Source organism: Kryptolebias marmoratus, linkage group LG13 (assembly GCF_001649575.2).
Source record: "Kryptolebias marmoratus isolate JLee-2015 linkage group LG13, ASM164957v2, whole genome shotgun sequence".
Classification (NCBI taxonomy): domain Eukaryota; kingdom Metazoa; phylum Chordata; class Actinopteri; order Cyprinodontiformes; family Rivulidae; genus Kryptolebias; species Kryptolebias marmoratus.
This window is the reverse complement of record NC_051442.1, coordinates 18,611,929-18,635,357: the sequence shown is the minus strand read 5'-3', so window position 1 is coordinate 18,635,357 and position 23,429 is coordinate 18,611,929. Positions and strand designations below refer to the sequence as shown.

The window sequence follows — 23,429 nt, the reverse complement described above, 5'->3', positions numbered from 1 at the left end:
TTAAAATAATAACATTTAGGAGAAACAGACAAGAAAACTGGAGCCCCGCTCTGATGTCGGGCCGTGTTTTTTCCCCTCGGTGCCCCTTTCAGACCGAAGCAAGCTTGTGTTTCAAGGACAGTATCACTTACGTGGATCACTTTTAAGAGCCCCAGCACACTTTAAAAGAGGACTTATAGGGTATGATGTGGTACCTTCTCAACACGTTGTGATCTGGTCAACAAGGAAATATGGAAAAATTCTCCAAAACTAGGCTTATATTTCTGTACTAGGTCCCCTTCGTTCTGAAGGGTGACCTGATGCGTTTTCCTGCACCTTCACCACGCTTCATACATTCAGCAGGATGACCCCACAATGTCCCGTGACGGTAGGGTAACGTGTGCACCAAACCCTAGGTCCCACCCGACCACAGCTATTTGGCATCCTGACCACACCGTCAGCAGCCCGAGAGCCCGCGGGTGGGGGAAGAGGCCCGACCGCATCCGACGCTTCTTCCAGGCCTGACCCACGACAAGAACGAGTGCATCTCACTTTGCCGTCGAGAGGTGAATGGATCGGGCGCGCTAGAGAGAGAGAGAGAGAGAGAGAGTGGATGGGAGCACAGCGCAGTCATGCCGGCTGCTGCGAGAGCAGGACGCGGAGCACGTAGCAGCCACTCCACCCAAAGTGTTGGGGTAACTTAGTTTGGAGCGCAACCGGCGTGGTGCAGGCGTGTAGCCTAGGTGTTGCTAACCCCGCTTCGGCCACATCATAGGTACTCTGCCACCGTGATCTTAAACCACCACGACCTCTCTACAGAGGTTACTCAAAACACGACTGTTTACAGTAGAAACATGACATATAAAGAAAAAAAAAAAGGACTATGTGTATGAAGCTTGTTATTATCTTTGCCAGATCCTGTTTTTTAGTGCTTATTACAGAGAAATATCATAAACTCTAATGTGTCGACTTCTGTTGGAAAGGCAGGCTACTTCTTCACATCAGAGCGTGTTGTAGTGCTCCTACCAGGAAGTTTTTTAATTCGGAGAAAAAAGCAAGGGATTTTGCAGTAAGGGTTTTCTTTTTAAAAACTCTTTATTAACTATAAGCATCATGATCAATGAATTTGGCGATCAGAAACACAAGGAATACGGCTGTTTTAAAAAGTGTTACAAAAACTATACAACCGAGAGCATGTTTAGTACCCGTTTCACTGTCGGCAGGATTAACAACCACTTTGCAAATGAAGCATTCGGACGGCGTGATTTGTTTTGGTTTGCAGTTCCTGGATTAGTAAATAATTTCGACACGGTGATAGTGCAATACAGTTTTAGCCCAGTAGGGAGCAGTACCTTCTCGCAAACCAATGAGAACGCTGCCATCAAAAGCTTTGCATCGGTCATACACGCATGCTTAAAGGGGAATTAAACTGCAAACCACACAAAGGTTAGACGGCGTCAACATCATGTTTTCATCTTAACTGAGCATATTTCTCTCTCTTAACAGGATGGGGTTTTTTCTCACAAGCGGATAGGACTTATAGGTGTCAGTCTTGAGACTTCGGTGGAAGATCTGGAACAGGTTTTGCATTCCCGTTGGGCTGCTGTCTGTCATTGTTGGAGCCGTTGGCTTTAGAGCTCCTCCGATGAACAGGCCGTCTGTGGCGTCTCCTTTTGTCCTGGCGGGACTTGGGCTGTTTGGGATCGATCAGAGGGTCCACGTGTAGTTTAGCACTCTGAGCATCCGAGGACTCGTCGATGAAGGCAAGGTTCTCCCCAAAGTAGTCCAGAGGCTGGGACAGGTGGGCGTCCAGAGGAATCTCCTCCTTCGTTTTCTCCTCAGGAACTCTCTCGGTCTGCGTGGCCTGAGAGTCTGATTCCGATCCCGACTCGGACTCGGACTCAGATTCAGATTCAGACTCAGAAGAATAGGAGGAGTACGATCCAGACTCCGCTCCTCCCTCGTGCTGCTCTTCCGGCCCCTCGGGGGCCCCGTTGGCTGATTTGCTGTGGCTGTGGCTGCGGTGGCCATGGCGGCGCTTCCGCCTGCGGCGTTTGAAAGGGTCGTCCATTTTCCCCGGGATGCGAAAGTCCACCGACATGTTCTGGATGTTCTGAGTCCAGTCAGTGGCGTGAGCTCGCAGTTCCTCCATCTGAAAGACGAGGAGGGTACGTTTGTTGAGTGGTTAATACAAATTAAAACTCAGACACTGCATAATATATCCCAAACTGTTTTAAATTTGCAGTAAGTAAATTTTTCTTTCAAAGTCAAGGCGTTTTAATAGGACATATATTTGCCATATAATTAGGGCAAATGGATATAACGTCGGTGTGTAGCGTTATACATGCACCTTGGATTTAGAGTCATGGTTCAGCATGGGTTTGGTAAAACAAGAAAAGAAAACAAATGCTACCTTTTCTCATATTTTGTTAAAAAAGCAGACAATAGCCCTAAAACAAAGACAGAAATAAACCACCCTTGCTAGTGAGGAGACTTTAATGTCCCAAGTCATGCACATCAAGGACTTGTCAACTGGTAACTTGACTCTAAATTAAAACTAATAAAAGTCTTATTGTGCAGTCTGATTCATTGAATTTGAGCTGGAAACAGTGCGTGTCAAACAAAAAGTTTCATAAACTCCAACGCTGAAAGGTATCTCTTTTTTTTTGTCAAGGAATAGAAACAAAAATGAGTTTCTTTCTATTGATTTGTTCTAAACTAGATGCAAAATAAGAGAAAATACAGAACTGAACAGCTCCAAGTGTGAGAATGCAAAATAAAGTCTTTACCACTCACACCAAGCTTCACAGCTAGATTAGTGCTTGTCGTTAAATACGCGTAGTTAAGAATTTTGACCCGTTTGGCCTCCCATACCTTTGTCTATTGCTCTCCACTGCTGTTAGCAAAAAGTTAATTTTAGAAAATGCAGGTTCTTTTCTTAGTAATAGTGGCGACTGACATATTATTTATCTAACAGCATGAACCGCACCCTGTCATGAGGACCACGATGGTTGAGTACAAACACGTGTACCGTTACATCCCTCCTGAGGTCCTTTTTTACGCTACAGGAGGAGCCCCGAAAATGGCCTGAGCCTAAGCGGGTTCTACATCTCCTGCATTAAATCAGTCAGTGATGTAGAAGAAGCAAAGAAGACAACATGTGGCCAAACAGGAAGTACCTCAGCTCTGGTCTTCTTTGATAAAACCCGAAGCCAGTTACCGATCATCGTCAGGATGGACGCAAAGTACGCAAGACCCAGCAGGATCCAAAACCACACCAGGGGCTTGTACAGGTGGTTTCTCCAGAGGTAGTTCCAGTGGTCTTCACTGTGGTATTCACTGGGGTTGAACTCCTCACGTCTGTCCCCTTTTTAAACAAATACAGTTGGAATGAAGGCAATAGGTAACACAATCTATCATCCATCCATAGAAGCTAAACACTTTAAAATAGGAGATACTGTTTAGCAGATAAAGGGGTAAAGGAATCAATAATTCATCTCACGTCTTGAATAATGAATGAAGTTGTCTGTGCAAAGTGAACTTAATGCATTATGTCTGATGGTAATATTTATGGATGACTAATTAAGTCACATCTGCTACTTACCTAAAGATCAATAGGTATATTTAACAAAAATATCAAATATAAGGCGTTGAAATGTGGGAATTGCAGTGAATTAGCTTTTTCGTTGTGCTGCACAAACAGAGAAAAGTCCAGAGTAAATTTTCTTGACTGTTATAAAGTGAACTTGCCTCTTGGGCTCTAGAAGACAAATGAATATTGAATTTAAAGCATCTCCTCTGGCGACGAGTTATTGACAAAGCTTACAAAGTGGCCTTTTTTTAAAAAAAAAAAGAAGTTCTCTATTTTTCTGCATATTACACATGAAACACTTACTTCTGTAACTTTACGTTAACCTTTACTGCTGCAAACAGCCCATGACGTTCAAGCAAGTGTGAGCAGTTCGCTCTCTTTTTGCAGCAGATCACAGCTTTCCTTGCTGCACACTTTAAATGTGATCTTCTGTCACAAACACAGCAGGTGCAAAAGTGACAGAGAGGGAAAAGAAACAGTTTCCTCACAGTGACTGCATGAACAACATCTCACTGTGTCACGTTCAAGGGTTTAAAACCAGAAAGTCATGTTTTGTGGTTTGTAGACCATCACCGCAGCCATTATTTTTACGTAATAATTATTAATAATTTCAAAATGGTTTCTGTCCTGGACAGAGTGTGTTGATTCCTCTCTATCCACTGGGACCTACAGACCAGGATAGCCACACTGAGGGCAAGGTGGTGAGGGGAATAATTAGCCCATCAAATAATTAATCCAGATTATATTTGTTATTCTCTGTATGTGAAGTTCTATTTGTTGAACATGTTCTGTAATCATAAAGATGTGTATTCTAAATGCAAAACGAAACAATCAGTTTTTTGCACCTTTTTGTCAATTTGTTTATAGATGCAACAATGTCTGATATGCATCATTGGAAGAAAGGATGAATTAAACCTTTCCTGACTCGCCTGTCCTCTTTTTGTGAAGCCAACAGTTTTATGGATTATTTCTTCCCTTTTGTTTTCTCTCCAGAGACACAAATACCACCAGCTCTCAGGAGACAGTAAATATTTGACGCTAACCATTTCTCCCAAAGAGTCGGATGTTTTTTGCATTGGTTATTTATGTAAATATTGGTGGTTTTCCTTTAAATGGATGCATAAAACCTCATTTAAATGCGTGCAGACTGCACCACTGCTAACAGACACTCTTTCGTTGGCAGCGCACTTTGTGATGCAACTTTCCCTTTGCGAGGGAGTTGTGAAATTAGACAATTTTGCAGAATCCAAATTTGCACCGGCAAAGGATGAGCAGTCTCTTGGTTGGTAAATTCAGACCTGATTGTTTTCGAGACCTCAAGATTCACCAGTTATGTAAGATCTCCTATCTCATTTGAAAACAAAGTCATCGGCATGTATTAATATTGTCGTGTCGCGCTATGATGCTCTTTTTCGTAAACTTGCAGAAATGTACTAGTCTCTGGATTGAAATGCAGAAAATTATAGATTTTTTTTTTAAACAGATGTTTTATTTTATTTTAAAACATAACTTGGCACATTGTGTTTCTAAAAGAACTTTGCTTGTCCCCATTGTGCTTCCTGTTAAAATTTCTTTTATAATTAATCTAAATAAATACAATATTTGATAGCAACACTTAATACAGCCTGGTGTGTACCAGTACGTACCTGGTACTTACTGAGTATATGAGAAAAAAAACATACCAGGTAAGTACCAAGCTGTATTCTGTATTGCTACTGTGTACATCAAACCACACTAGACATTCCCTTTTCTCAAGCCTCATATTATCTAGACTCAGTCCCTGAAAAAAAAAAAGCCACCTTTTCACCTCTCTGAGAGTCTGCGTGCCTGGTTACAAACCCTGGTTTACCTGCAACATAGTCGCCAAAGCCCACTGTGGTCAGTGTGATAACCACAAAGTAAGCAGATTCCAGTAAGGTCCAGTTCTCCACTCTCTGAAAGACCAGGGTGGGCACCGCCACAAAGACCAAGCAACCCAGCAGGATGGACAGGACGGCTGAGATCACGCGCACAATGGTGGGGCTGACGCGCCACTTCTGTCAGCGGCGACACACAACACAGCGTGATGTCACGTGTACAAGACGCCACGATCAAAAACAGCATCTGAATGAACGTTTTGAAGGTCTGACCAGGAAGAGGGTCTCTATTTTGGCCACGGTTTTCCTCAGGCCAGTACCCAGATGGTCTCCGACTCCAGCGAGCAGGATGCCAAACATCGGGATTCCCACGAGGGCGTAGAAAATGCAGAACAGCTTCCCTCCGTCCGACTGGGGAGAGATGTTTCCGAAACCTGTACATGCCGGGTCAAAGGCGGAGGGGCGGTTAATTATGGAAAGGCAACCACAAATTCACCATTTGATTTTTTTTTACACTTTGCATTCCTGGATCTCCTAAAAGACATTACCAATGGTTGTGATGATGGTCCCTGAGAAAAACAAAGCGCTGGCTATGTCCCATTTGCTGACGAAGGTGGAGTTGTCTTTGACATTTATACCTGCGTCCAGTTCCTCCACCACCTCCTGAGACCAGACAGAGCAGAAGGAGCTCAGTTAGAAATCAGATTTTACCAACAAGACACTTATTAGTAATTTTAAATACTTTTTTTTTGTGACACTGCAACACCGATTATATCAATCTTTGATTCAGTCATGATCAAGACACAATTGCTCCTAACTGATAAATAGAGTCAGCCTGATTCAAGATGGCCACCACAGCTAACCAACCTTAGCAAAGATAAAAACGGCTGTAAGGCAGACTTGGTGCGGTCGTACCTGAGAGTCATCCTCATCAAAACTTTGGCGTGCAAGGTCAAGGAATACTACTTTTGTATGTCTGTTTTGTTGCCTGAATGCAAAATGAGTACGTTCTTCATTGCATAATTCATGTTTTTTTTCATAACAAGTAATAATGTAAACAATATATAATATAACTCTTTGTTTCCTGTTTACATATGGTCTAAAACTTAAATGCAAAGACTACACCAAGATCTTGTTTAGCTCTCACATCCCTCCAGTTCTTATCTCGCTACTTGACTTCCTATAAAACTCAAGATTCAATGGAAAGTCCTCCTCCTCGTCTCTAAAGTGATAATCAGGCTCCCCGTTACCTCAGTGAACTTTAACCCTTTACGAGGCCATCTAGTTGTTCGCATTTTCTGTCCCAGACTGTGGAACAGTTTTTTCCTCAAGGAGTTGGGACGAAAATCGACTCTTGAATGTTTTACAGTAAATCACAGCAGCAGACCTCCTTCTATTATTTAATTCACCTCCTTTTATTACTTCATTGTTCTGCCTGGTTTTACTGTCTTTGTTTAATTAATGTTTAATTTTTTTTTTCTCTGTTTGTGTTTAATGTAAAGCCCTTTGTAACCTTTTGAGTGGTACAAAATAAAAGATTGTTTATATTGTTACACAGGAAGACAATTAAAGGAAAACTATTGAGATAATTTAGGAAATGACCCTTTAAATGTAGATTCTTGTACTTTTAATGATTTGCACAGATAAGTAAAAGTGGACAGTTTTAAATTTACTAAAAATGTTGGAAGTGCCTGAGAATAAATGTTAAACTGAACTTATAATGATTTATATTATGATTCTGCCACCGTTAAAAGGCAGGAATTCATGTGAAACTTTGTTTGTCTGTTAGCAAAATATGTTTTGAACCACTGGATGGATTTTACTGAAACTTTCACAGAGTAATCACTGGACGAACATCTACAACTAATTAACTTTTGGAGTCAACCTGATTCACGGTGGCTGCCACGGCTAATCAACCTTAGCTAACACAAAAAAGCTATAACTCAGTCAGTTTTACAGATATTGAGACAAACCTTGGTGTGGTAGTAGCTGAGAGTCATCCCTAACACATACTCCAAGTGCTGACAGATCAAGCAAGATCCATATTTAAATCTTTGGGGTGCAAAACTGCAGATGATACAGATGATTTTATTTTTGGCGATCTTTAGTAAGTTGTTTAGATTTTTTTTTTCAGGACACATTTTCTCCTGACTAGTTAACCACATCTATTACCAAAATGAGCATTTAGCTCACCATTCATGTAAACAATCATGCCCACTTCTAATAAAGTTCAGCTTTAGATCGGCCACAAAACCTGTGTACTTTCTGACTTCACTCCAAGATCAGATCGGGGTGGGGAATAAACAAAAAATTAAAGACGTGTTGAAACATCTGACATTTGGTGCCGGTGAAATGTGACCCACAATGCCGAGCTGTTGCGAGGATCAACATCAGAGGAATAACTGCGAGCTGCCCAGCTCAGTCATAAATAAAAGGCCTGCAGTTCTTATGTAAGCTGTCATTAGGCACATTGCACTGTTCTGTAATACAACTTTATTATAACTATGTCTTCAAAGAGAACTCAATATTTAAATGTATTTTTGATAATAATGTAAGTCGAATTTTAAAATTACTTTCTGTATGTGACACCATTTATATGCCATTAAATTAGAAAAAAAAGATTTAAGTGAAAAATTAAAATAAGTAAGATGTAACTCAACTTGTGTATTAATAGTGTTTCTTAAAGCTCGTAACAGTGTCAGTTTTTACCAGAGCAGGTAAAATAAATGAATGCGTTTGTCCATTGTGACTCTGGAGTAACAGTGTAAAGCTCTTTAATAAAAGCCTGACTGTGATCAGGAGTAATGGATGAATAGATTCGGGGTGAAAATTTAAAAAATATGTATGTTGCAATATCTCAAACTTGAGCCTAAAGCCTCATATTGTTGTGACTCTCCCCTCTTTTCCTTTAGCCACTATAAGGTGAACTTGTTTAAAAGTAAACATCTCATTCTGTCCTTTGCTTTGTAGCATTTAGTGGCTGTTGTTGACGAATATTAAGACCCATTTGCTTGTGGACTGTTGCAAACAATATGGCAACAGGAGTCAGCTCTGAATGTGGTCAGAGTGATCTGATCTCAGCGCATCCGTCACGGGGCTGTTCAGACCTGTCGTTAAAAACTGCAATTAGATTGAATCGCATTCAGATAGGGCTAAATGCAGGCCTGAACGGCTTCGGTGAGCAATAAAAATGTTTTCCCTCAGACCATCTTTGGAGGCGGTTTGGACCCCTTCTATCTGCACGCATTTGGTAGTCTGAACACAATCCGTCCATAGCCAAGCTGTAGGACCTCCTAGATACGGCTAATGTTTATTTGTTCAGGGTTTTTTTTCGTCTAAAAGTTTTAATTAACTGTTTATCAGAATAAAACTGTTTTGTCAAGGTTTTATTAATCAGAGTGGATTACAGGATGCTGCATGGGTAAGGTTGTGTTCTTAGGTTTACACCGTGAATGTATTTATGTTCTTCCTGTTGCTGTTGTTGCGCCTTGTTGCTATGGGTCGCCACTGTGACAGCGTAGGACAGAAAAGACCATGTTCGGACAAATAGGACAGTGAGAATACGAGACATCGTATTCTGTTAGGGTGTGAGTTACTGTAATAAATTTCATGAGTTTAAATCGTTTTCTCATATTTCATTATAACTGTCGCAACAAAATGGGCAATGAGGATAAGGGCTTCAGTACCGAGTCTATCACCTTTCCTTATCATGCATGTGAGCCTCCTATAACGTTTACAACTCAGTGGAAAATATTCAACAATTACGTGCTTGTTATAAATGCCTCTGGAGACAGATGGCCAGATGCAAGACGACATGCCGTTTTATCACATTGCTTGGGTCCAGAGGGACAGCGTCCGTTCTTTACACAACAAGGTACTACATTTGATGAAGCCATGGCTGCACATGAAAGACATTTTGTCCCCAAAGTTAATGTGTTGGCGTGTAGGCACACATTCAATATGTCGCCGAGGTCAGATCTTTAGCTGCACCATGCGAGTTCTAAGAGATCAGCTCATTTCTAATGCTTATCTCCGTGCCGTGAAGGATAAGTTACTGCTGGACGAGGCCCTCACACGGGATAAAGCTCTAACCATTGCATGTCAGATGGAAGCAGCAGATGAAAACGCTGCACGGCTCTCAGCTGTCTGGGGCACAGATTAACTGGCAAGGTTTGAACGCTATCAGTCAGAGCTGACCACTTGCAATTGGATAACCCAGACAGACTACAAACAACAAATCTGATCATGTCCCAAGTGTCTGAAAGGATTCACATCTGTACCAAGAGCTGCCACCAAGGGGAACCAAGGAGGCAATGGCCACGGCAAGACTTTCTTATATACATAATACTTTCAACAAATATAAACTTAAGAGAACTCCATTATGTTGAGTAGCCACTGTGGTGTTCTCAATTAGTAATATCAACTGCTTGGTTAAATGAATAAATAAATAAATAAATAAATAAGAACTAGGTAGGCCTATACCAGAAGGCGATTTCCTCACTCCTGTATTGCAGTATTTTTCAAATAGTCAAATACACATCTATCCATCGACCCATTTTCTTCTACCCACTTCTCCTTTCCGGGTCGTGGGGAGCTGGTGCCTGTCTCCAGCTGTCACTGTGTGAGAGGTGGGGGAAACCCTGGACATCCATCACAGGGATACATAGAGACAAACAAGACAACGATTCACACTCTCACTCACACCTTGGGACATAGAGTTACCAGTTAACATAACGTGCATGTTTTTGGTCAGTGGGAGGAAACTGGAGTACCCAGAGTAAACCTACATGTGCGCAGGAAGAACAGACTCTACACAGAAAGGCCCAAGGCTGGTGGTCAAATATACAACAACAGCATAATAAAAGAGCCCCATCTACAGCAGCAGCTACCTGTAGCACTTCCGATGCAGGAATATCATTATATATCTGCTCAAAAAACCTGTACTGTGAAGTTGTTCGCGGTGTATAGGTTTATAAAATAACATTGGCATGACCCAATGTGAAAGTTTTTGGAGGGGAATTGTTGCAAGACGGCAAGAATCAACTTTTGGTTGATTCTGCCTTTAGCTCATCAATCACGTCAGAATTAAACTCTATTTCTCCAAACTAAGGTTGTTCAAAGAGCTATTGACAACAGGTAAGGTACTGTTGTTGTATATCTTTTGGCTGCAGGGGTTACCACAGCAAGCGGACTCCTATGAAGGATTTGGTGATTGTTTTATGCCAGATGCCCTTCATGGTTTAACCAGGGCTCAGGATTACAAGATCACAGCCCTCCACAGCAGGTAAGATGTTAATTGTTCATAACTGTCACAAAGAACCACACTTCAAAAGATCTGAGCTATCATTTTAAAGAATTAATTTTTTTTTTATAGCTACAACAATCTGGGCTCCTTCCTTCTTTCCTTCCTCAGTTTCATTTATTTTAACCATGTGTTTAATATCTCTTTAATGGTAATTCGTCACTTTTCATTAACGTTAACAACCACATTAGAAATAAATTTATTATCATTTCTGTTCTTTCATTAAATCAGGATAAATACTGCACATCAGTGATGAGAAATAAAGTAATACTCTTCGTCATCTGTTTCATTTTCTTTCTTTAAATTCTTCACATCCAGTTTGTTTACTCATCTCATGTCCTTCAGCCAGTTTAACCTTTTTGGAAATGTCAGCCACTGCATATGGAGATCACGCCGCCAAGTTAAAATAGTCATTTTACAATGTCCTCCCGAGGGCGAGGACAGGCATCTCAGGGATCGCGGGGCGGTTGCCAAACCGCCGGCCTAATGCTCTGCTTATGCGTGGGTCAACTTTCATGAATTTACACGCAGGCTGGAGCAGAACCGCCCACACACAGGCGCTCAGATCACACCTGTTATCGGGTGGTGCTGTGGCGCTTCACAGGGGCACCGACAAGCCGCTGTGAGTGGACTGTGTGGATCTGAGGGGTCATCTGAGGTCGCGCAGAATCACCTCAGTGCAGTGAGTTACTATTCAAACAGTCAGTACGACATATAGGCCACTGTCAGACAAAAAAACAAAATTTTTAACAGAAGTACAGCCACTCTATTAGATTCAGCTCCAGTTTGGAGTTGGGCCTTGTCCACAGTTTTTTCAAAAATTAATTATTGGAATGTGAGAGTCTATTTTAGCTTTATTAAAAGCGTTTGGTTATTTGAACAAAATGTATTAGTTTATGTACAACATTGTCACTTCAAACTCAAATTTTAATTTCAGCATAATTAATGTGTCTTAACAAAATCAAATTTTCTTTGTACATTACAATGTTTTTTCATAGAACATTAGTCTTTTGTACCATAGTTATTTTTTTTTTACTCTATAAATCAACCATTGTTGCTTGGTCAATAAAATAAAAATAAAATCCTGAACTTTGTGAAAATCTGATATATTAAAACAGACTCAAATCTGACACAGAAGAAAACACCTAAACTCCTAATTTACCCACATGATGTATTAGGTGTGGAATGAAAACCAAATATGTCAAAGTGATGCCTGTTTCCTGTCATGAAAGGGTCATGTGTAGTACCTGCAGAAAGTTCTGTAGCATCTCCGGGTCAATGCAGGAGTTGTTCAGCAGGAAGTGCCAGGATTTATTCTGCAGCGCGCTCAGCAGGCTCATGTGCTCGTTCTCTTCCAGCGGAGCCTCCAGGGACTGAAACACCACGGCGCCCAGCACCAAGTACAGGATCACCCCCGTGAAGATGGCGAGCAGGGTGGAACAGCGCATGGCTGCGCCTCCACTCAGTCCGAACACAGCCTGCTTCTTCTCTGGGCCAACCTCGGCTCTGGTGGGGGCCTGAACCCAGCTGCTGCAGCTGAAACATCAGCAACCACAAAAGCACAGCCACTGGGTTTTATACCGCCTGTTAAATCGACTCCGGCCTCGCTGCGCTGCTGAGCCAAAGGAAATGCAACGAGTGAGATAAGAACCTGTCATCGGTCCTGCCCTGGACAGATGTCACTGAGTGGGAGTTCATAAACATGCCAGGAATACACAGACAGCTACAAAACGCAACAGCTGACCTCACCTGTCAGTGCGCTTTATCTGCCCAGGCCGTTGTCTTTTCCAGTCTCTCTTCGGATCAGCTCTGATGATCGAGTCCCTGGATCCGTACCCGCTGGGGAACCCGTCCCCCTCAGACTCTAAAGGAGGGGACACTGGACAGGACCACACACAGACACGGGTTTTTATATCGGATCAGATCGGTCTAAATTTAACCCAATGACAACCAAACGTTCGCTCTGACTGTCACTGTGAGATGTTGATCGGAAACTGGAAGATGAATGTTGCAAAGTGCACGTCTGGTCGGGTGATGTTGAGTATTAGGAGGGAACTCTCGTTTTTTATCACCCAAAACCAAAAGGCAAAAGCAGAAGATAATGTTTTTGCCTCTGTGGGTGTGTTTGTTTGTCCGTTTCCCAAACTATCTCATGATCCACTGGACAGATTTCGATTGAGCTTCCAGGAAATAATCACTGGATGTACAACTACAACTGATTGACTTTTTGGGGTCAACCTAAATCAAGATGGCAGCTAACTGACCTGAGCCAAATTATAAACGCCTATAACTCATTACAAACCAAAGAAGAACAACTGAACACCGATTCTGTAGTTAAAGATGGGGTTTTTTTCCAGTTTGGGGAGCTTTCTCAGTTTGCCATGTCCTGGATGACTGAGAATCTATGCCAGCACTATAACCCAGTCAAATTTACAGAAATTGAGCTAAAATCGGGTGTGGTAGTTGCTGACTTCATCCTAAACATAGACACCCGCGATGCTGTTTTCAAGGTTTGACCAAAAATCACAATGACTGTGTGAAGATCCACGTCTAACGTGTTAAAGCAACGGAGCACTGACAGACGTGTCAAACCCTCCATTTGTTCCAAAAGTCTACAAACATGAAAAGATCATTCAGACCGCTGGACTGCAAACCAAAAACAAAGAAAAAAGAAAACTGAGTCCAGTCCACTAAAGTTTGGAGATTGTGGCTCTTCAGTCAGCAGATCTGTTGGTGCCGGTCCAGAATTGAAGCAGTAAACTGTCAGACCTGCGCTGGAACCAGTTTTGTAGCTGCTGGAAAATACAAAGGTTCAGTTCACTTACAGAATGAGGCAGATCTCAACCACAAACTGGTCAAAAAAAAAAAAAAAAATCACACACTTAAACCTGTACGGGCACAAAATTATCTAGAACAGCACAGTATGTTTGCAATTGAAGAAATAGTGAGAGAAAAAGCTCATCCACACTTTACTGCAAATATAAAACATTTAATTTCAAATATAAAGCTCCAGTCGGCGCACGGCAGACTAGACGGGATTCTTTAGAAGACGGCCAATCTGCAGTTTGTCTTCTGAACACACCTTAAAAACCAAACACAGTGGCAGACAGTTGACAAAAGCAAAGTGTAATATGCATTAAGTGCCAACGGGCCTGCTGCAGCAGTAGTAATGCAGACACACATAATGATCCACTTTTACTGCCACTTAGATCCCCCCCCCCGTCTTTGAAATCATAAGATTCATGGTCCGGATCAATGCTGCAGACAGTCTGGCTCATATGTGCTTACCTCAGGGAGACGGATCATGAGAGAGCAGAGCAGCAGCAGCAGCAGCAGCCACGCCGTGCAGGGCGTCCCATCCTGAGTTCAGGAAGCCGCATGCGGAGAGTGCGTGTGAGCACGAGGAGTGTGTGAGGAGGCGAGGTTTGTGCTGAGACCAAAAGCTACTCAATCACTTTATGTGGGGAGAGTGAGAGAGTGAATCAAAGGGGGCTGAGGATGAGGTGATCTCAACAAAGGTTTCAGACGGCGTCACAGTGCTGTGAGCTCGATTTTCTTTGCGCCAGCCTGCAAAGAACGGCCGTAGTAACGCCACACACGCCTGAGCGTCAGTTCTGAGGCTGGATCAATTTTTGAGTGGTTGAAGTTTGACTGGTGTTAATTTGTCGGCTCAGCCACACTTCGCTCAGGCCACAACCAAGAGCGACAGCTGCATGTGTGTGTGTGTGTGTGTGTGTGTGCGTCTCTGTGCGTGTGTTTGTCTCGATTTCTTTCGTAGGCTCAAACACCCAAGAACCCAAAAGTTCAGTGTAAAAGGTCAAAACTATTCAGGTTTGAGTAAAAATTTAACAAAAGAAGTTGGATGTGGAGGAAGATATTCGAGACATCAACATGTTTTATAACTAGACACAGGACCAGAACTTGGAAGTTGAAGCCACAAAGGGCAAGAGCCCCCTAGAGGCTGAATGCAGTCCTTTTTTTAAAGTCCCTTCCATCCACCTAAAACAAATGGGACATTTTCTTCAACAAAAACAATTGAATACACTACAGAGAATTTTTTTCAGGTGTTGATTTTGTTTTTTCATGTAGTACTACCTTGCTGATGTATGTTCAAATAGGCCGTTTTTAGTAGATTTAGTTTGAATTAATGATGTGAGGCTTCACAAAGTGTCATGTTACCCTGTATGACAGCCTATTAGTGAGTTGGGACGACGTGTAGGCGGGGCTTTCATACTGAGGGTACATCCCCATCATTGTATTAAAACTGGACAAAATGTTCCCGCCTTGTCTTGTTGTTGGGATTTGAAGCCAGCAGAACCCGGTTTTTAGAAGCTGCTGTGTTGTATTTTTGGAACCAGAGTCTGCTGACTTGTGATGCGGGGCTTCAAGTCCCGCCTACTTCCTCCTCTGCACACAATCAAAGAGACGCATGAGCTTTCCTTGAAGCATGAAATAACAAATCACAGCCAAACTTATTAGAAAATTGAGTATTTGAACAAAGAGCAGCAAGGTAAGACTTAGATAAATCAACACTTGGAAAAAAGGATTTGAAATGTATTTGTTTCTATATTTTAATAAGAGCAACGTCCTGTTCAATTACATAGTGGCAAGAGGACAAAAAACTCATCTTGGACCACCTTGTGGGGGATGCTGAACCGGCTCTGGCTTCAACATTCGGGTTGGTCCTCCGGACTACCAGTAGTTCAAATTTGTCCTCTGTGGAGGACATTTGTGAACCTAAATATCTCCCAGCCACTACATACGACTGAATGAACTCCTTTTGCTGTCTACAGAGGACATTTAGGGCTTTCAGTGACACCAAATGCGAAGGGGGTGGGGCTAATTGCATTACAAAGATTGGGGAATTAAAAAAAAAAAGATTTACGATTGGACAATATTTTTTTTCTTGGTAATCAGGATGGATATGGTATCCAATATTTGCTTACATATTGAAGGTACAAGCCCACATCTCCACTCGGGGTTGAACGACTACATATTTTTTAAGGTCGACTACATCATGATAATAGTCGAGTCGATGTCGACTAGTCGCGGTGACGTCATAGTGACGTAAGCGCAAAAACTCTTCACAACTACTTGGAGGCTTTATTAGCTATTTTCACGGCAAATATTGACCCCTAGCTAGGTTCGAAAAACTGTAGCAAATCTCTAAATCCTTCTCCGTGGACAGCAGCTAGTGGTCTCATGTCTTTGACAATGAAATTCACAAGCAAATTTGTGATTTGCTGCCGCCGGTGTCCTGTCACAGCTGGGCGTTTCATGAATGAAGTTACTGACAACTGACTGGATCGAGCCGGTTGTTCAGGAGCTAGCATTAGCGGATGCCTTTTCAAATGACTGTGCATCGCGGTCGTACTTTTGTTGTACTTCAGCACAGCTTTGCAGATTTTGCATGTTACGGTAGTTAAACCAGAAGAGTCATCTTTAGTGAAATATTTCCACACTGTTGACGAATTTCTACCTGTTTGACAAGATGCAGGCTTGTCCTCGATCTGTTTTGAAGACGCCATTTTGTAGCCAGTGTTCTGTCAGATCTGCTGTCAGACTGTCATACACTTCTGACAGCTGATCTGATGACACTTCTAAGCACGAAGTGTCATTCTTAGCACGAACTCACGGCTATATATATGTCAGACAAGTATACACTGTCATTACCAACTACAGGCTTTTATTTAATCAGCAGCTGTCATTACCACAGATCTTTATTTAATCAGCAACATAACATCATAATGTATTAGTTAGATCGTCGTGACAAAGACACTCGCGAGCCGGCTAAGTGACATCCTTAGCGGGAAGGGGGCGAGTTTTAGACGGCTCGTATTTTGTAGTTGACTGCAGCTGCAACTCCATCTCCTTTTAAAAACACTGTAAAACCACAAATATGCATCCATCTACATATCATTTAAACTAATGTATTAACTTATTTTTCTTGTGTCTTGTGACGTATACTGTGCTGTCAGATCAGCACAGGCTGTCACCACCGGCAATCACATGACTGCGACTAGTCGACATGAAATGTAAAAACTCGCGAGACGTCCTAGAGTCGACTAGTCGACTAATTGGTTCAACCCCTAATCTCCACTGAACAATATTACAACATGGCACCCCAACATTCATATTTTGACTTAAATTCTGGACAACAGGAGTTAATGGAGCCGCTTCATCCATCTATTTATGTCGATGGTAGAGGATTCCTAAGAACTAGCAGCGTACATACCTTTAAGTATGCTCAATCTTAAAGGGATAGGTCAGCTCTTTTGAAGTAAAGTTATTTGATGCTTCAAAAAGCAGGCAGCATCAGCTAGCTGTAGCACTTTTGGTGAGGCCTGGAGCACTTCCAGCAGGAGTATTACAGTTTTCAGCCAGAACATAACCCTGTGGTGTAAAGCTAAAACTAACAACGACATCAAGGTGTTAGCGTAAATCGCTATGAACAATTTTTTTTTAATGAGTTGTTTTAAGGCAGCAGAGATCCTATTGGTCTTGGCTCTGCTTGAAATCGCCATTTGCTCATCAATCTGGTCAGAATTCAACTGTTTCTCCAAACTGAGGTTGTTTAAAGAGCTATCTACAACAGGTAAGATATTAATAGTTTATGACCCCTGCACAGAATTCCACTTTAAAATATCTGAACCATCCCTGTAAGATGAGTGAAGGGGCACAGATGAAGGTAGAAACATATCAGTATGACAGTGTGTGACCTTATTACTAATAAGTCTCTGAGACGCAGCCATTAGACAATCAAGGGAACCAGTGCTGGTTGCTCATCTATGTTAAACATCTTCTTGTTCTTTCCTTCTGCTGTAGAACCTCACGGTCTTTGTTCCTGTGTGCGTAACCCATTGGCACCTTGCCATCATGCATGATATATCATTTCCGAGCTGTCTGCCTCCAAGTGTTCAGCCCAGTGTTTGATTCATCGATCTCCAGCTTCATATTCCAGTTTGACAGATAACATTACTGTGCTGACCAGCTTTCCAAGACAGAACTTACTCGAATCATTTCTCGTGAGGAATCCGATACCATTTTTGCAGGGTTTTTTTTTTGTAGTTGATGAACTGTTCAGACATGATTAGCACCTGTTTAAAACAAGCTTTTATGTCAGTCCTCTCCTGGTTAGGATCTCACTCAGTGCCTTGTTCATCTGGTGCATCCTACTCTCAACCTTTTTGGATTAAACTTTTCACCCTGACCCATGTTCGTGACGGAAAATCTGTGCAGTCAACAAATTCCGAGCCGTCCATGGTTAGCCACAAACAGTATGAGCTCTTGAAAAGCCGTACAGGCAGGAAAATCATCACGCAGGCGTCGCAGAAGAGCCGAAACTAAAACCCTAAACTGGTTTTAGGAAAGCGAGAAGTCATGGTCTGTTGGTTTGGTGTTAGGATCCTTTAAATATGTCTAAGGGTTATTGGTTCTGTGCGTTTGTTTTCCTGTTCTGTATTTTTGTAATGTTACCTGTTCCCCAATAGTTTGTCCTGCTTTACAGTACACCTGCAGCCGTCCTCCCTCTGTGTAAACACCACCTGGTTTACTGTGACATCCTTGTTGCTGTTTGTCTTTGTGTCACCTTGACGAGTTTGGTTCTGGATTCTTATCTAAAACTCATTGCCTCTTAGTTTCCTTTTTTTTTTTTTTTTGGAGGGGAGCAAATAAAGACCATCGATTCCTCCTTCTCTTAGGCCTCTATCTCCCTGGACTAAAATTGGGAGAAAATATGTACAATTTCACACTAAATCAACACGTTGGATGCTGGAAGAGACTCCTTGCAACATTGGGGCCAAACGTTTGCCAGCGGCTCGCATAGCTAATGCACCGCCGTTGCACGACATTCTCGGGACATTCGTATGACGTTTTTGCAACAAAACTGTCAATTTTTTGACACTTGAAACTTCCCCCTGACAGTGATGAGAACGTTGCACAAGAACTAAGCCTGACAATTGAGAAATCCGGACCTTATGGAGCCTCTCCCTAGTCCAGCAATCACTATGTCATCAGACATGAAGCAACACGGAGCTCAGAGAAGAAGTGTGAAAGTTGCTGGATGAGGAGCAGGCTGGCCTGATGAAGGCCTGCATCATGTCTCCTTGCTGCTGTGGTCAAGAACCAGCCAGGTCCCGTTCTCATTGTTCTCTCCAATCAGTCACAATTTAGTTTCACAGGTCTCACAAAAATGTCTCACATTTCTCCAACTTTCTGACTCACGGAAACTAAAGCGAGATGGGTCTGAGACGGCCACAACACTTTCTTTGTTGATTTTCCACACAAGGAAATAGAGAACCCTCGCATGTTTCAATGTTTCAAAACATTTTGGGAACTCCCTGACAAATGCTGTCTCAGCCCAGTGAACCTGACTGGCAGTAAGAGACGAGCTTACAATGAACCCTACAGGAACATCAGTACCTTTTTTTTTTTTTTAACTAGAAGAGGGCTGAAATTGTAATTTATCAGCCAGAGCCCAACTGAGCCAAGAGATCCCAAAGCAAGGCTTCAGGTGATGCTCTCTGACACCCGCGCTGCCCGATGCCACAGATCTGTGAAGAGAAGAGTCATGTTTCTGTGCTATGCAACTTTCTGCCATTCCACACACCTTCCTCCTCCAGGAAGAGGGGTTCCCAGCAGCTTGACTCTTCAGTCATCATGTTGCCCCACCACAGGTCTCCAGTGCCAGAATCTCTGAATAAATCTCCACCACAGCCTCCAATAGAAGCAACTCCTGGCGCTGCGTAGTTCTCGCCTGGGTCGAAGTATCTAAATCAGAACATGGCGATCCAGGGCCAGAACCCAGGTCCACCTCTCCAGCTTTAGGACATGCAGACTATCCATGGTCCTATGCTGATCTTGGATAAAGCTTGTGACTCCCCTCCACCTGTCTGATTAAACTGAGACACTTTAGATATTTAGACATGACTTGACCTAAAAGAAAAAACTTGAAATCAAAGAAAAACAGTCAACAAATGGTCAACCTACCAGGAAACCCACTAACGCGGTTGGAAAAACCGTTCAAGAGATCTTTGTATTTTTTACTTTCTTGTTTACATTAAGTTTTAAAATACTGATCATTATTAATATTAAAGATAGGTCATTAATTTTAGTATTTAATTAAAAAACATAATATTCCATGTTCTGTATACTTTCTGATTATCTGTCCGTCTCTTTACCCGCTTTTTCCTCTCCGGGTCTCTGGGAGCTGGTGTCCATCTCCAGCTGTCTCTGTGTGAGAGACGGGGGACACCCTGGACAGGTCACAAAGTCCATCACAGGGACACATAGAGACAAATGAGACAAACAACCATTCGCGCTCTCACTCACATGTAGGGACAATGAACCTAACATGCATGTTTCTGGTCTGTGGGAGGAAAACGGACTCTTGCCTGATAATCAGTATTAAAATGGTTTTAGGTAAAATGTGTTTTCTTTTTTGTTGTTGTTACTTTAGGATGCTTGCATTCTATTATTAGCAAATGATGTGTAGATGAAAAATTCATAAATTCACCATGCATTAGCAGCAAAATCCTAAATTATTCAAAATCTTAAAATTTCCTGCTGATCCAGATCTTGACACAGGTTTTCTCGGGGTGTCGGCGGGTCGAAGCCCAAGTTTGTTACAGAAAGTTGCATAAATACTTGAAAGTGTGTTGGACTGCCAAAGCTTACAGAGGGTCTCCTTAAAGGACTCATAGCCCTTGAACTGTTTCACATTTTGTCACGTTACAACCACAGACTTCCCAGCACTTTACTGGGACTGTATCTGAGAGACCAACACAAAACTGTGCAGTGTTGTAAAGTGGAAGAAAAACACAAAGATTACAAACTTTTTTACACGAAAAAAATCTGAAAATGTGTGAGAACTATTTAATTCCTTCAAAATCATTGTTCTCTTTCAAACCTGCATCAGCATATTTGCTGTTTTTGTCTTTTAATGCTACTTTTAGCTGGTTTTCTTTTGGCTAGCTTGTTGCTATACTTAGCTTTTAGCCAGCCTTTGCAACATTTGGCTTTTAGCTAGTGTTTTGCAAGTTTTAGGTTTTAGTTAGCATTTTGTTGTTGTTATTTTTAGTTCGATTTATATTTTTATGTTCTTTTTAGCGAGTGTCTTGCTTCTTTTAGCTTTAACATCTGTTTCAGCTTTTTCAGCAAATTTCAGCTAAAGTCCTTCAGCTCTCTTGCTGCAGGTTTCCAGAAAAGGCCATTTCTCTAATTAATGAAAAATGTCCACCTGTGTGTGATTTAATCTCAGTATAAATCCAGCTGTTCTGTGAAGACCTCAGAGGTTATTAGTGATCAAACAGCATCATGAAGACCAAGGAACACACCAGACAGGTCAGAGGTTAAAGCTGTGGAGAAGTTCAAAGTGGGGTTAGGTTATAAAACAACATGAAGCCATGAAGGAAACACAGCAAACACGTGGAAGAAGCTGCTCTCAGATCAGACCAGAACTGAAGTTTTAGCCTAAATGTGGCAGAAAGTCAGCCCTGAACGCACCATCGTCCATGCAAAACACGGTGGCGGTACTGTGATGTTATGGGTTTGGGTTTTTTGCATATCAGGACACATTACAGATATTTTGGTCTCTCGGTCTTTCCCAGGATCTAAAACAATTCAAATCTAACCTCAAGTGAACAAAAACACACAACAGATTCCACCATGTTTTTATTTATTCACCAAAACTACGGTCACTCCATGATCCAGCTGCCTGTAGAACCACTTTAAGTAGCAATGACTCTCAGTAGTTGTTCTCTGTAGGACTTTATCAGTTTTATGGTTGTGGAGGAATTTTAGCCCACTCTTCTTTTTAACATCACTTCAGTTCATCGAGGTTTGCAAGACATCAGTTTCTGCTCAGCTGTCTTCATGTCCAACCACATCGTTTCAATCAGGTTGAGGTCTATATTTTGACTGAATCACACTTTGTTTCTTTTCTTTTTGAGCCGTTCTGTTGTAGATCAGCTGCTGTGTTTGGGATCGTTGTTCTCTTTCATCATGACGCAGTTTGGTCCAAACTTCAGCTGTCAGACAGATGTCTTCATATTTGACTCCTTTGGTCTACAGAGGAGTTCATGATTGACTCAATGACTCCAAGGAGCCCAGGTCCTGGAGCTGCAAAACAAGCCCAGATCACCACTCCTCCACCACCGTGCTGACAGTTATTATGAGGTGTTCCTGCTGATCTGCTGTGTTTGGTTTTCTCTAAACATGAAGCTGTGCATCTCTTCTAAAAGGATGATGTGACTCTTGAGGACTTTTTGTAAAATCTTTGCAAATTTGTTCTCAGTTTTAAGTGTCTTACCCCCCTGCTCCACTTGGCACCTTGATTTTACCGTATTGATTTTATTTCAGTGCTCTCTTATTGTATCTATCCAAAATACCTGTCTGCCATATTGACTGTGTGAGACAGGTCCAACAGGTCTCTCTTGAAAACGAGTCCTCATGTCTCAGTGAAGCTACCCGTATAAATAAATGAATCAATATGTGCGATCAGCAGCTCCTGGCTGATACTGAACGTCTTAAATCCTGTGGGAGCTGCAGGTGAGAGACTTATTCTTTTTTCATTTTGGTTTTCTTTTTGTCTAATAAATGATGACATAGTATGTGTAGCATGTCATACGCCTCCCCCACCAACACACACACCCACACACACCCCTTCACGCGCCGATTCACAAACAGTCCCGATGGTTGGAGGTCAAACAAACTATTACAACAACGTGGCCTCCCTACTCTGATGCTAGATTCAGTCTTCATTCAGTAAAATAATCATGCAATTGGAATTCTCATTTTGAGATATCTTTTTTTGTAGAGCTAATTTGTTCTGGCACATGTAGGCAGTCATCTTCTCTTTATGGCTGATATGCCATGACAGGACAAAGATATATGTATATATATATATATATATATATATATATATATATATATTTATATGATGACCTGGTAAAATCTTGTGCATTTTTGTACACTTGAGGTTAGATTTGAATCATGTTAGATGTTTAGATGAAGATGTTTCTCATTTTGTTCCTGGGAGTGATGATATGTTTGAGTTACAGCAATATTTCAGTTTTAAAGGCGTGAAAAGGAATATTTGAACACGGTGGTGTTTACTGTACACTCCTCTTGAAAATCAACGTATTTGAGCCACATTGTTTTTCTGGACGTCCTGAAGTGAAATGAATCGTTTCAAACCCTTGATATTAAAAGCCTCGGTTTGCATGTTTTCAACATTACATGAGCAGTAAATGATAAACAGTTTAAGAGGGAAGGAAACCTCACTGTGTGTGAGAACAAGTACAACACCCTTTGCTTTGTTTTGCTGCAGCATCTCACGCTCTCACCCCTCCATACTCATTCGACTGGATGTTCGTTTTTAATTAAAAATGTCCCCCCCCTCCCAACAAACAGGTCGTCCGTAAAAGTGCCGAGTCACGAATCAGACACAGCAGACAGCCAAGTAATAAAACTTCCCCAGCGACGCCCCGAACCGGGAGCACTTTGCTTGCAACACGTTCAGAACTTTCTGTCCACCGAGTCAAATCCGACTCCTCGGCTCCTGCATCTTTTCCTGCAAACCCACCGTCTTCCTCCTCCGGACCGGGGACTTGCTGAGGGGCAGAATTGGATTTGTTTTTTATGCACTCTCTCAAATAAACTGCTAAATACATTTAGCCTCTTCAATTCAATCTGCGTGAGA

The 23,429-nt window shown here is 42.0% G+C and overlaps 1 protein-coding gene across 3 annotated transcripts; it reads right to left on the bottom strand.

Annotated features, from left to right (window-relative positions):
- Positions 1-1,055: 1,055 nt before the first annotated feature.
- Positions 1,056-14,163, bottom strand: LOC108233809 (potassium channel subfamily K member 4). 3 transcript variants are annotated; one of them, XM_025005180.2, is made up of 8 exons: positions 14,018-14,163; positions 12,479-12,608; positions 11,977-12,344; positions 5,976-6,090; positions 5,701-5,861; positions 5,421-5,607; positions 3,159-3,346; positions 1,056-2,131 (listed from the first exon to the last, which is right to left on the bottom strand). In XM_025005180.2, the coding sequence occupies exons 3-8, from the start codon at positions 12,175-12,177 to the stop codon at positions 1,526-1,528; spliced, it is 1,458 nt and encodes a 485-aa protein (XP_024860948.1). In that variant the 5' UTR covers positions 12,178-12,344; positions 12,479-12,608; positions 14,018-14,163; the 3' UTR covers positions 1,056-1,525. The 3 variants fall into 3 exon arrangements, with proteins under 3 accessions (XP_024860948.1, XP_024860947.1, XP_037835132.1); XM_025005179.2 differs by having other exon boundaries at positions 11,977-12,341; XM_037979204.1 differs by having other exon boundaries at positions 11,977-12,265.
- Between the last annotated feature and the right edge of the window lie 9,266 nt (positions 14,164-23,429).

Excerpts from the sequence above, each read along its gene's own strand:
- LOC108233809 (XM_025005180.2), bottom strand. The coding sequence starts at position 12,177 with ATGCGCTGTTCCACCCTGCTCGCCATCTTCACGGGGGTGATCCTGTAC. Across the intron at positions 5,862-5,975 it reads GACCATCATCACAACCATTG|GTTTCGGAAACATCTCTCCC; the intron begins GTAATGTCTTTT and ends CGGCATGTACAG. Across the intron at positions 2,132-3,158 it reads CAAAGAAGACCAGAGCTGAG|ATGGAGGAACTGCGAGCTCA; the intron begins GTACTTCCTGTT and ends CTCGTCTTTCAG.